Source organism: Humulus lupulus, chromosome 1 (genome assembly GCF_963169125.1).
Source record: "Humulus lupulus chromosome 1, drHumLupu1.1, whole genome shotgun sequence".
Classification (NCBI taxonomy): domain Eukaryota; kingdom Viridiplantae; phylum Streptophyta; class Magnoliopsida; order Rosales; family Cannabaceae; genus Humulus; species Humulus lupulus.
Genome location: NC_084793.1, coordinates 226,783,551 through 226,796,691, shown reverse-complemented (window position 1 = coordinate 226,796,691; position 13,141 = coordinate 226,783,551). Strand labels below are relative to the sequence as shown.

Here is a 13,141-nt window from a genome sequence, read left to right as displayed (position 1 = left end):
TGTTGACCCAGCCGCAACCAATAAGAGAACGACACATGGAAAGGCTGGGCTGAAGGAAAGGCAAGGCAACATGCGGGTCACGTGGGGCTGCTCGCGGGTCAGGGGGCGGGTCAGATGTGGTTCAGAGCTGGGCGGTGCGCGAGTTGTTGGGGCGGGCTGCTCACGAGTTCGCGGGTCAAACTAAGCTTCAGGTGGATGTGTGGCGCTTCAAGGGCGCGCTGGGGTGAGGGGAAAACCAAGCGGGCCTGAGGTATTTGGGCCGAATTGTGGGCCAATTTTCTTAAAAAATATCATAATTTCCACTATATTTTTAGTCCTAATTCTTTCCTTCTTGCTTTTTATAAATTAATATTTTCAATTATAAAATATATTACAATAACTCCATAAAAATATTAATAAAAACTTTATTTATTATACACTTTAAAACTAATCAATTTGCATTTTCGAGCATAATCAATAGCATGATCTAAATTTGGATCACTAATAAATGTTCACTTTTTTATTTACGTTTTTGCCATTACTTATTATTTTATTATATTTTTTCATATTTAATTTATTATTGACATTAAATGTTCATTTTTATTAATTTTTTGCTATTACTTATTATTTTATTATAATTTTTTGTATCTTATTTATTTTTTACATTTATGTGCATTGGAACACAATTGTAAAAATTGTGTCAAATATGTCATTTATTAACTTTTTGTACTAAACTTAGTACTATTTATCAGCTAATGTAATATTTGGACTAATTTTTACAATTGTACTAATATAAAATATGCAAATTATTCAAAAAGTAAAAAAATATATTTAAATAAATAAATAAAAACTACTAATTAACAAATGATATTAATTAGTACTAAAAAAATTAAAATTAATTAATTAGTGATGAAAAAGTAAATAAACTTTTTTTTTATATAACTTTTAACTTTTTTTTAAGGTATAACTTTTAATTTTTGAGAGGACTTCGATACCAAATTTGATTTTGTGGGAGTAGAGGTAGATAAATTTTAAATTAAGATAATATGAAACTAAAGAATTTAAATAAGTTAAAATTTTTTCAAATCAATTTAAAAAATAAGACACGATGTAAACAAATCCTCAAATCATTATCTTAAATTTTGGCATTCTCATTCCCTAAACTTTCGTACCAATATGTGACAAATTACACAACTATAATAGGATTCCATTGGAGATCCCAAGCTTTTTTTAAAAAAAAAAAAAAAAAAAAAGTGATATGGCATAATTTTAAAGGAGTTTTCTTTACTCGTTACTCTCTCTCCTACCTAGTACCTCCTCCAGTACTACCTTCGCAATCATTCTCATCTACCCTTCTTCCCTGCTCAACTCCTCTTCCTTCCATGTCCGGCACCGAACCATCGCTTTCGGCCGCTCAATCGACGGTCATCATCCCCTCCCTCTCAGACGACGTCGCTTTGAACTGTCTGGCTCGAATCCCGAGGTGGCACCACCCAACCCTCTCCCTCGTTTCCAAATCCTTTCGTTACCTCCTCTCTTCCCCGCTCTTCTTCAGCGCTCGCTCGCTCCTCCACTCCACCCAACATTTCCTCTACCTCACCCTCCGCTCTCACAACCTCCAAAACCCCTCCTCCTGGGTTACTTTCTACAAACGACACAATTCAGTCCCAAATGACACCAACTTCCAGACCCTCGTCGTCCCTCTTCCGCCAATCCCCTCCCCATCGATCGGCTCCGCCTACGCCACCCTGGGTCCCAAGATCTACGTCCTCGGCGGCTCAATCAATGACGCCCCCACCTCCCACGTGTGGGTTCTCGACTGCCGCTTCCACACGTGGGAGCCCGGCCCCAGCATGCGGGTGGGCCGGGAATTTGCTGCCGCGGGAGTCGTCGAAGGTAAGATCTACGTGATGGGAGGTTGCCTGGTGGACTCGTGGGCTAGGGCAGCTCACTGGGCGGAAGTGTTCGACCCGGTCGTCGGGCGCTGGGAGGCCGTTCAGAGCCCAATTGAGGTCCGGGACAAGTGGATGCACGCGAGCGCCGTGGTGGGTGGGAGAATCTACGCTATGGCGGACCGAGGAGGGGTTGTGTACAACCCGATGAGGAAGGAGTGGGAAAGAGTGAGTGGCGACCTGGACATGGGTTGGAGAGGCAGGGCTTGCGTGGTGGATAGGGTGTTGTATAGCTACGATTATCTGGGGAAGATTAGGGGGTTTGATGTTGGGAATGGGGAATGGAACGAGCTCAAGGGGGTGGATAAAGGGCTGCCTAAGTTCTTGTGTGGGGCAACAATGGCGAATGTGGGTGGTAGGCTGGTCGTGGTGTGGGAAGAGAAGGGTAATACGAATGAGAATGAGAATGTGAGAGGGAGAGAGATGGATATATGGTGTGCTGAGATTGAAGTGACGAAAAATGGGGATTGGGATCTGTATGGGAAGATTAATTGGTCAAAAAAGGTTCTTTCGGTTCCCTTTGGGTCGTCCATTGTCCATTGCACCGGGGTTTCCTTGTGATAAGGTATCAAGTTTTCTGTAATTTGATTGCTTATTGAAGTTACATACATAGATTTGGTAATGGCATGTTTAGTTGAGAAAGAATGATGGTATGATATACTTGTCTCATTAACATAAATATATTTATGGAGAAATGAGAATATATTCATAGTTTTACAATACCATAACAGTTTATTAATCAGGAAGTAACAGAAGAAATAGGCTTCTCTGTTTGAATTTATTTGTGATGTAGTTACTCATGTTTGTATGATAGACAAACTTTGTTTTAAGTTTAGTTTGTATTTATGCTTGTGTAAGCACGAAGTAATAGTTTTCGAAGGTCGAATTCAGTATCTTTTTTAGTATACTAAAGTATCATTTCATAATGCAGATTTTTTTTCCCAAGCTTATTCTGTTTTAGACTAATAGTTTTTGCACAAAGTACTCCCCCTCTTGTTTTCTTGTCAGTTTCTAAGAGTTGAAATTATATAACTTCTCCTCTTCAAATTTCTTCCAAGTGTTTTTACAAAATTTTATGCTTGTAAAGATTTGCTGTTAAGACTTGAATGCAATATAACCGAACCTTCTTTTTTTTTACCTTACTTTGAAGGATATAGGGAAGTAAAACAATAAATTGGGCCTCATGCTGCTGGGCACTAATCTGTCAGTAGTGAATGGCAAGTTCATGGAATAACCAACTTTCAGATCAAGTCAGATGACTTGCTTCTCACAATTTCGTGATTGCAGACAAGGAGATGCAAAATATTCTCCATGTACACCATTGTAATTATTGTTTTTCTTTCTAGGTTTGTGTATTGTATATAAGTAGGAGTTCAATTAAAAAAAAAATACTCTTGGGCACTGTTTGTGATAATTAAGGAGTACGAAAGATGGTGTTTAGAAACTTCAAAGGTAAACCCGGATGCCTTATTTGAAAATTGAAATGTATCTTATTGTTTCTTACAGTGTCTTACCATCGATCATCATTTACTTCAGTTTTAAAATTTTATTTGTTATATACCCTTTAAAATGAAGTTAGAAACTTTGCAATATCTGAACTTATAAGATTCTCCCTAGGTATACCTTGAACTTCTTTATGAATTGTCTGCTATCTGAACTGCTTTAGGCTAAACATTGAAATTGTTTCCAAGTTGTATCATCTTACTATTTGATAGAGGGTCAGGGTACATCTTGGACTGTCAATATTGCTTGAGCCGTACTTTTTGAGCTTATTAAATATGACTTAGATAGTAAAGCTTGTTCTTGAGTGAGAAGACATTCTAAATGAAGAAACTCGTTCGACTCTTCTGTTGTTTTTTTTTTCCTTCTCATAATAAATGGAACTTTTGGAAATACCACATTTGGAGTCTAAATTTTGGTGAATTTGGTCTTGCAGCAATTTAAAGTTAAAAAGTAGAATAAGGTGTGCTTTCAATTCAAAAATTTAGAATTGGGTTTTCGGTTTTTAGATTATCAACCTAAAAACAAAATTGGCTCGGAATAAAAAAAACCGACTGAACCAAATTTTTGTTTGGATTAATCTGAAACTTTTTATTTTACATCATTCGGTCAGTTTAAGCGAGCCAATCCATTTTTTTTTACAAAATTTATAAGTTAATTATTGCTAAAAGCTTGAATATAATACTTATAATGAAGTCTATTAATAAGGAAAATTGAAGCACGAACTGCTTCGTCCCAATATCTGAGAGGCACGTAAGAATGAGCAAGAAGAGTTAAATCCATTTTCACTAGTGTTTTATATTTATGCTCGACAAAATAATTATGCTCTTGAGTGGCAAGACAAGAGACCCTATGTTTAACACCAATACTAAGTACTCATAAAAAGCTTGAAACTCCCAACCTCAATCAGATTGAAGCTTTAATGGTGCAACTAACACTATGTTAGTAGAAAAGAAAATATTTAAGAAACATTCTAGTTGTTTGGTAGAAAAAGTAAAGAAAATTATATTATTTTATAATTACTATTATACCCCAAATAATATTTTTTAAAATTAAAAAAGAAATAATAAATTAGTAATTTACTCTTATCATCAATGTGAAAAAAAAATTCCCCTCACTTTTCTTTCCAATTTGGAGAGGAATACATTTGGTGGAACCCACATTTTTGTCTTCACTCTTTTGTTTCCAAATTTTTCTTTCCTCCCTCTTTTCTCCTTTGCCAAATATAGGCTAAGTTCATTTTCAATTTGAGTTAGAAAATGGATAAAGATTTGTAGAACCTCATATTTGCTTTTAAGAAGACACATGTGTACCTATTAAAAGCATCAGTAAAATTAATGTAGTAACGGTAACTACTTAAAGAAATCGTAGATAATGTAGCTGTAACGGATGAACATCAATAGTTTTAGATCTTGGGAAATGGAGTTTATGAATATTGCTAAAGCAACAAGATGAGCAAAAATTTAAAATGCTTGAAACATTACATTTGGACATTGCAATTGAACTATTTTGGCATTAGGGTGTCCAAGTCTGTTGTGTCACAACTAAAAAAAAAAATACTAGGTGGTTGTATTTGAACATTATTACTCAAAGTTGGAAAACTAGATACAAACAAACTAGAAGCTTGGGGTTATTGAGTGAAAGGAAGGGATGGTTGAGGAAAAGCATAAAAATCATTGTTAAGCTTGTTGTGCATTAAAACTCTCTTGAAAATCTGGTACTCAATAAGGAAAAAATTAGGATAAAACTCAAAATTGTCAAAATTATCACAGATAAACTAAGCATTGATCAAATTGTTGAGATTTTGGCTTATCAACATAATTTAGAATATGATAGTTCAAAGGAATCTAACTCTAGATATTCTCCTAAACAATGGAAGAATAAACACAAACTAGATCAAGGGAAAGAGATGACCTCTCTTGAGAGAAACCCTAGTTACATAAAATCATAAACATATGATTTAATGTAATAAATCAATGGAGATGATCATGAAGGCTTGATACAATTGAATTGTTGCCCAAAATACTCTTTTCCTAGTCTCCCATAAGAGATTGCTTGAAGCTACTACAATGGTGGAATGAGTCTTGGGATTAACAAGCCTTGGTGTTCAAACAAGTCAAGCTTTCTTGATGAAGATCTTGGAAAAAACTAGTAACCTTTGTTAGTTAGAGAGAGAGAGTGTGGAGAGTGATCAGTTCACCAAAGTCTCAAATGAACCCCTTACATATAGTGGGAGTTTCTATTAGTGTTATTAGTAGGAACTGTATGGACGACCCACACAATGCAGGCAGGTAATGTGTCACCTATATGGGTTGTTCAAGGACAGGCGATGCAACGCCTCTCAATAGGCGATGCAATGCCTGTTGCACTGAATTTTGACTCCATACATAGACCCAAGACACCTCCAAATGCCACCAAATTTTTTGGATACTCTTATATACTCCATAGTAACACTTTGGACCCAAAAAAATAATTTTAAAATGCCTACAACAAAATTCAACCCACTCATGTTGATTTTGCACCTCTTTGTGCATAACTAATTTCACTATGTATTTAATCAATCATAACACAAATTCTTATGGGACCTTTGGTATATAAGTTTGAGTTGATGGGAACAAAATTTAGGTTCCTTGAAAATTGTGAACAAGTTCAGTTTTACATTAATATAAAACTCAAATAATTGAATAATTGACGGCAAAACCCCTTATAGTTTGCTCTTTCTTACACTTAAACCCCCATTCTTTGTTTTTGGTGGGAAAACCTCCCAAACCACTGTACCATTAGCAAACTTACAGTTTCGTTCCTTCCACTTTGTTATGTCCCTCATCCGTCCCACGTGGCCATGTCAGACCTATACTAGGTCACCTTTGACTTCCAACATGTCAAATTAATGCCTTAAGAAAATTAAGTGAAATAAAAATTAATAAAATTAAAATGGAACGTAAATAACCTACATTCAAACCGAAACAAACTATCAACATTGAAGAGAAAAAAAGAAGTTTCGACTAAAAACAAAGTGGAATTTTGCTATGGAATGTAAACCGAACAACATGCAAAATCTAGGTATCTAAAGTGAGAATAAGTGGCTAAGAAATCAACGAGATAAACGAAGGAATCTTGCCATATCTTTGAGGTGAAGATGAGCCCCCCTAATTATGGTAAGTTTTCTCTTCTATTGCTACTGTTTTGGTTTTGTTGGATTTTTAGGGTTTTCGATATCAAACCAATGGTTGATGGTATAAAGTGAAATGTGAAAATGGTTGGTTTTATAAGGTCAATGTGCATGGGTCAGTAGATCTGGTGTGGATTTAAATATTCAATGTTCAATGGTGGATGGTAGATGATGTATTAAATGAGTTTGAAAATTGTGCTAAAAACAACACTCTGTTTGGGGAATCTAGCTCAGTTGTCATGGGTCAGTTGGGTACACTTGCATATGGTTTTTTTTTTCTTTTCTGTTTTCTTATGATGCGGTGAACTACTAAGGGGGTTTATGCACATGGGTTTTGTTAAGGGTTTTCTTATAAGGGGGTTTCGTCAAGGGTTTTATTTAAGAGGGTTTGTCATACGAGGGTTTTGGTATTGGGGTTTTTGATTTTCTTGCCAAACTGTCGACCTATTTTTTTTTCTTTGCATTGGTTTCATGTGACAAGGGACAATGAAGACCTATTCACTGTGAAGCTACATCATGGGGGTAGATGGTTTACACCTTATGAAAATAGGAGATACTAGGCAGGGAATTTTAGATATATTGATTACTACACATTTGACAACTTCAATAGACATCATTTAGAAGATATGGCTAAAGAGTTAGATTACCATTTCCCTTTTTGTTTTCTAATCAAGCCTTGTGGAAAGCACTTGAATATGGGGTTTATGGTTGTAGGGCATAAGGAGATCACAATGGTGTTAGATGACATGAGAAATCATCGGTACAAGGAAGCTCGGATTTTTCTGGTTTTACCAGACCCTGTGTTTGCTTTGGAATGGAAAGAAGATGATACACTAGTGCCACATATACCTAAATGACCAACTAAAAAAAGGGATGGACAATTGAGGAGCTACCAATGGGTGTGGCTGCAAATGTTGTTGTCAATCCAGCAGAACATGTGAACGAATATGACCACATTTAAAATTTGTTTGTCAAATGAGGTGATTTGTATGAAGTAAGGGTGGATGACTTTGTCCATTCTTCTAAGGTCATAGCAAGTGAAATTGATGATGAAGAAGTGGAGGAATTTTTTATGTACATCCCACCCGAGAATAGAGCAAGCACAGATAGTGAGGAGGAAGAGGATGATGATGAGGAGACTGATGAGGAAGTATGATGAGGTTGGGTTCATGGATTTTGATGAAAACAAGGTAGTGGTGACTAGTGATGATGATGAAGCCCCCACAGAAACACAACCAGAAACTCTTGAAGTCCATGCTGAACCTGTATCTCCTGTAGTACTGATCACTAGAGTAAATGTACCTACAACAAATGAAGAAACTAGCAGAGCTAGAAGATGTAGGTTGAGAAGGAAGACGAAGGCAGACACAATAGACAATCAACCTGCACTAGAAATGGGAAATCAAGCACCAGTGGAACCTGCACTAGTAATAATTAAAGTGGCAATTTATTTTATGCTTGCTGAATTTTTGTTAAATTGACAAGAAAATAAAGGAGCTAATAATTCCAACTTCAACGCTAGTTTTAAGAATCGTCCCACGTATGCATGTTACATGCAAGTGTACTTTTACGCTCAAATATATGCTATTTAATTAAATTCATGTTTCCTGATTTGAAATCATTGAGAATTACTTAGTAGAATTAACATTATTCCTTTATGATTCTATTTGACGTTGTTGTATAAATATACGTGTAGTGCAACTTATGCCACATGTGCATGGCTCATGCACACGTAGGGTATGTATGTTAGACATGTGTAATCTTACATGATTTTAAGACGGACATTTGGTTGTGATTCTAGGCTCGTTGTGAAGTACCCTGAACCTTATTTTTGCTTGGACTTGAGGTGATGAAGTTAGTTAGAATTCTCTATGATTTATGTGATGTAATGTATGGACTATTATGTTTCAAAGTTATAGTGTTATGGAAAGTATAAGTTAGGGTAAGCTAAAGTTAGTTAGAATTACTATGTTATGTTATGGATTATTATATGTCTGCTTGTATGATGTATAAAAAAGCAGTAGGTTGTTAGTGTGCTGAACGCGACACAACAAATGAGTTACTAAGGATATGACATAACTCATAGGGCGGACGCGCAGAGGTTATTCGAGGACAAGAGCTCCTATTTACCTCTTAGAGGAGGTCTTATCGGTTCATGCTTTTGCTGGTTACCTCATGATGTGACATGGACAATTGGGGTGCCATGCTCACATGGAGTATAATGTATGATTATGATTATGAATATGATACGTTATGACTATGGATATGATACGATATGATGATGAATATGATACGATATGATATGATTATGAGATGGATGTGGTATGGCTATGTTATGAGTTTTACGATATGTATGTACTATTTCCTTGTTATTTCTTGAAAGTGTTGCATTTGTTTGTACTTCCTTACTGGGCTTTTAGCTCACTCCCTTACTTTCTCCATTTCAGGTAGGCAATAGGGTTTTCCTTGGCACACACAGTGATGTGGGAAGTTCCGATGTCTAGGAATGTATGATGCGAGGTGTCCATGAGCAAATAACGATCTAGTTGAACGCCAATAAAGTTTATGAACTTTTATGATATAGTTTTTGTTTTTGTTTACCGAGTTTTTCAGAAACTATAAATATATTGTAGAATAAGAGCTGGAAAGAGAGAATAAGAAATGAACAGTCACAATTTTTTACGTGGTTGGGGCGTTAATGAGCCTTAGTCCACGAGTCACTAGTATTAGGCTTTAGAGAGTTTTGACAATGCAGTTTTCTACCAGTTCAACATCGTTTTGCTTACAAGAGAAATTATGGGATCCCTGCTACAATGCACAACTGACCCTATTTATAGGCAGACAAGCACCTTTGGGCCGCTAGACTAATTCGGGCCCAATAAGGATATTATTACAATTTACTTGCTAATGGAGCCATAATACAAAGAATGTAACATAATTAGATGTTGTTAATTTGGGCCCATTGGGCCAGCTTATGTAGCGTCCTGCGTTTTCGGGTACCTTTAAACGACTCGATTCAGGATTTTTCCCCGAGTTAAGAATATTATGATAAATAATATTATATTTGTTTGTAAATTATTCCATGAGTTATTGCTAGTAAAAATTATGAATTTTGTGATTTAAAAGTCAAGATAAGACTTTCGGTCCTAGACCGACACAAAAACCCTGATTGAGTAAAAATCTCGGAAAATAAAATGAAAAAATATGGCAAATATATTTTGGGAATAAAATACATTCATAAAAATTAAAGTTTGGTCAAATAATAAACCTAAAGAAAAATGGAAATTTTAGGGCATTTTGTGTTAAATGTCTAATTTTACCGAAATGTGGAATTTTATTTCATCAATGGATCTTAGGTTAAATTTTATTGTGTGATTAATTAAATTAAATGTGAGAGAAATTTAATTTAATTATTTAGTGTTAAGTTTTGTTTTTAAAACTTAATAAGAGTGAAAAAGGTATAGAAAATCAATTTAGACTTTTCTTCTTAGGAAATAATTATTAACCATTATAAAAAAAATAAAAAAAAATTATAAGTGGGTATTTAGGATAGGTGGCCGGCCATGTGGGGGTGTTAAAATGGATATGAACCAAAAAATTTATTAAGTTTGAATCCCATTTAATTAAGAAGTCAAGTGGGCAAGTGGGTAGAAAATCACTTAAGTGTTTTGTGATATTTTGAAGAGTTTTGTGAGCCATTCTAACCCCAAAACCGACCGCACCTCTCCCCCATTCACTCTCATCTGATTTTTGAAGACTCTCTCAAGTTTTCTCTCCATTTTAACCCCAAGAACACCAAGGAGACTTGGAAGCTAAGTCTTGGTCTAGGAAGGGTTTTCCCTAAGGTAAAGTTTCATTAAACTAGACTTTTGTAAAGTTTTAATCATAGACTTTCAAATAGCTAATTATCTATGTTGTTGGGGGAAGTTGGTTATGGATTTTTAAAGGTTTTGAAGGAGCCAAAGCTAGTAGGAAGATCCACACCTTAAGCAAGAACACCGAAGAGGTAAAAAGTTTACTTTTATGGTTGTTATTGTATGATTTTTAGTTTTAAGCATTATTTTGTATAGTTAATGCTTAAAGTTTCTTATTGGTGATGTAATAAGGTTATGGTAGCTTTTTTATAATTTTTATGATGCTTGTGTATTGATTTTTGAAAATAGGAACCAAAACCCCCAAGGGTTTTGTAGGAAACCTTAAAACAAAATACATGTTTTGAGCTGTGACTTCCAAGGGGTCTAGCATCCACTATATAGTGATTTTGTAAAATTTAATTGTACTGTGATGTTGTTGAGATTGATTACATAATTTTGAGTTTTTGAAACACTGAAAAATGTTTAGAAATGAGTAAGTTATGCTATTTCAAAGTAGGTAAAAAACTGTTTTTTCGTATTCTTATTTTCGGAACCAAGTTTGGACAACCACTGTATAGGGCAAATAAACCTAGTTTTTTCTAAAAATTTGTAGACATATTTTTTTTGCATAACCTAGTATTTCACTATAAAATTTGGTAAGAAAATACTGAATGGTTTGAAATAACTGTCAAAGTTTGGAAAAAATAAGGACTTGAAAATAAGGTCATTTTTACCTCATTGTTGGAAAATGATTTCACCAATAAAAAATGCTCATTTTGACCTAAGATTTTACAAGGGAAATTTGAATTTTAATGCATTAAGTGACACTACATTTAAAAAATACCCTATCCCTATATGACTCTCATTTTAGTGCTACTAATGATCTTACTACCCAAAATACCCCTGGCATTTTTTCTCACAGACTCTCCATATTCTCTCCCAAAGTCCCGAAGCAAGCAATTTGTAACACCTAAACCCGATTAAATCCGTAGAACCCAACCATTGTCTTCCACAACCACGAACAAGGGCTCCTAAAGGGTCGGAGTTGACGATCGGAGAAGGGGAAGGAGAAAACGTCGAGCAAGCCGACCAAAATTTTAGGAAACAACCCCAAAGAAAGCGAAGGTGAGGGATTTCGTTTTATGGCTTATGGTCATATGGCTTATGTAGCCTTTGTCTCGATAGGAATCAATAGGCCTCGATAGGACTCGATGATACAGGCTTTGGGATTTTTAGGACCTACCTCGATAGGAATCGATAGGCTTCGATAGGACTCAATGATACGGGGCTTTGGGATTTTTAGCACTTACCTCGATAGGCCTCGATAGGACTCGATAGTAACTAGATGATATGATTCTTTGGGATTTTTAGGACCCAACTCGATAGGACTCGATAGTAACCCGATGATATCATGCTTTGGGATTTTAGCACCTACCTCGATAGGCCTCGATAAGTTTCGATAGGCCTCGATAGTATCTGCCTCGTTGGTAACTGCCTCAATAGTGACCAGATTGTTTTACAATTTTAACATTTTTTTTTGTTTTTTTTTCAGATGCCTGAACTTATTGTGCCGTTGGAGAAGAACTTTCCTAGTCGTGTCACTTATAGGGGTAGTGCCTACTTGGATACCCTTATTGAGCAGTTTGAGAGGCATTGTCTTATTGAAAGGGCACAAGCATGCCCGTTGGGACAGTTCTTTAAGGCGAAGCCGTTTAGTTTTTCTGGGGTTCTGCTGCATCAGCTAATGTTGAGTAAGGTAGAAAGCAAGAAGCCTGAAGAGGGTCAGTTCTACCTGGGCAACACTCTATGTAGATTTGGTATTGCATAGTTTGCCCTAGTTACCAGGCTAAATTTTGGGAAATCACTGTCCCTAGATGAGTTGAAAGAGCATCTTTCAAGTGATCAGATCATCCGGGAATATTTCAATGGTGATTTGAAGGTTAGTTTTGGTCAGTTGGAAGATACATTGAAGGCCTCCACAAACCTAGAAGATGCATTTAAGCTGGGTTTGTGCTATTTGATAGAGGGGGTACTGAATGCCCCAGAGAAGACAACGACGATATGGGGAGATTCCTTGAGGATGGTTGAGGATCTTGATTACTTTTTCAAGTATCCATGGGGGAAGTTGTCATTTAAGAAGGTTAGCAAAGGAGTTCAGAAGGACATGAAGAATCAATTGAAACTCTACGAGGAGAAGAAGAAAGAGGGGTCAAGCAAAAAACAGAAGGAGGCGAAGTATAGTTTCTATGGCTATGCACTCGCGCTTCTTTACTGGGCTTTTGAGGCCATGCCATCTCTCGGGAGTAAGTTCGGTGAGAACAGTGGGAACCAGATACCGAGGATGCTTAGCTGGGCTACGAAGACTGATATCACTATTTCGACAGCTCAGTTGGTTCCTATATTCGCCAACCATCGAGTAAGTTCCATTTTATCTTATTAAATATCACAAATTAATTGATTAACGATTTATTTTATTAAAGTTTTCCTGACACATGTTATTCAACCATGCAGTTAGTGGTATTTTCCATGCTGAAGCCACGTCCCGGTGAGATAGTCTACTACAATAGCCTCCCAGAAGTTTATTCCAGGTTATTCCTTGAGTTGGAATCAACTGTGGGGGAGGCTGGGACTGCAGCGGAGGAAGTAGTAGTACCTGAGAAGGAGGCAGAGAAGTTGGCCAAAGT

At 36.2% G+C, this 13,141-nt stretch overlaps 1 protein-coding gene across 2 annotated transcripts; it reads left to right on the top strand.

Moving 5' to 3' along the window:
• Positions 1 to 1,190: 1,190 nt before the first annotated feature.
• Positions 1,191 to 3,436, top strand: LOC133803894 (F-box/kelch-repeat protein SKIP6-like). 2 transcript variants are annotated; one of them, XM_062242046.1, is made up of 2 exons: positions 1,191 to 2,496; positions 3,089 to 3,436. In XM_062242046.1, the coding sequence occupies exon 1, from the start codon at positions 1,362 to 1,364 to the stop codon at positions 2,490 to 2,492; it is 1,131 nt and encodes a 376-aa protein (XP_062098030.1). In that variant the 5' UTR covers positions 1,191 to 1,361; the 3' UTR covers positions 2,493 to 2,496; positions 3,089 to 3,436. The 2 variants fall into 2 exon arrangements, with proteins under 2 accessions (XP_062098030.1, XP_062098022.1); XM_062242038.1 differs by having other exon boundaries at positions 1,207 to 2,496; positions 3,082 to 3,436.
• Positions 3,437 to 13,141: the final 9,705 nt, after the last annotated feature.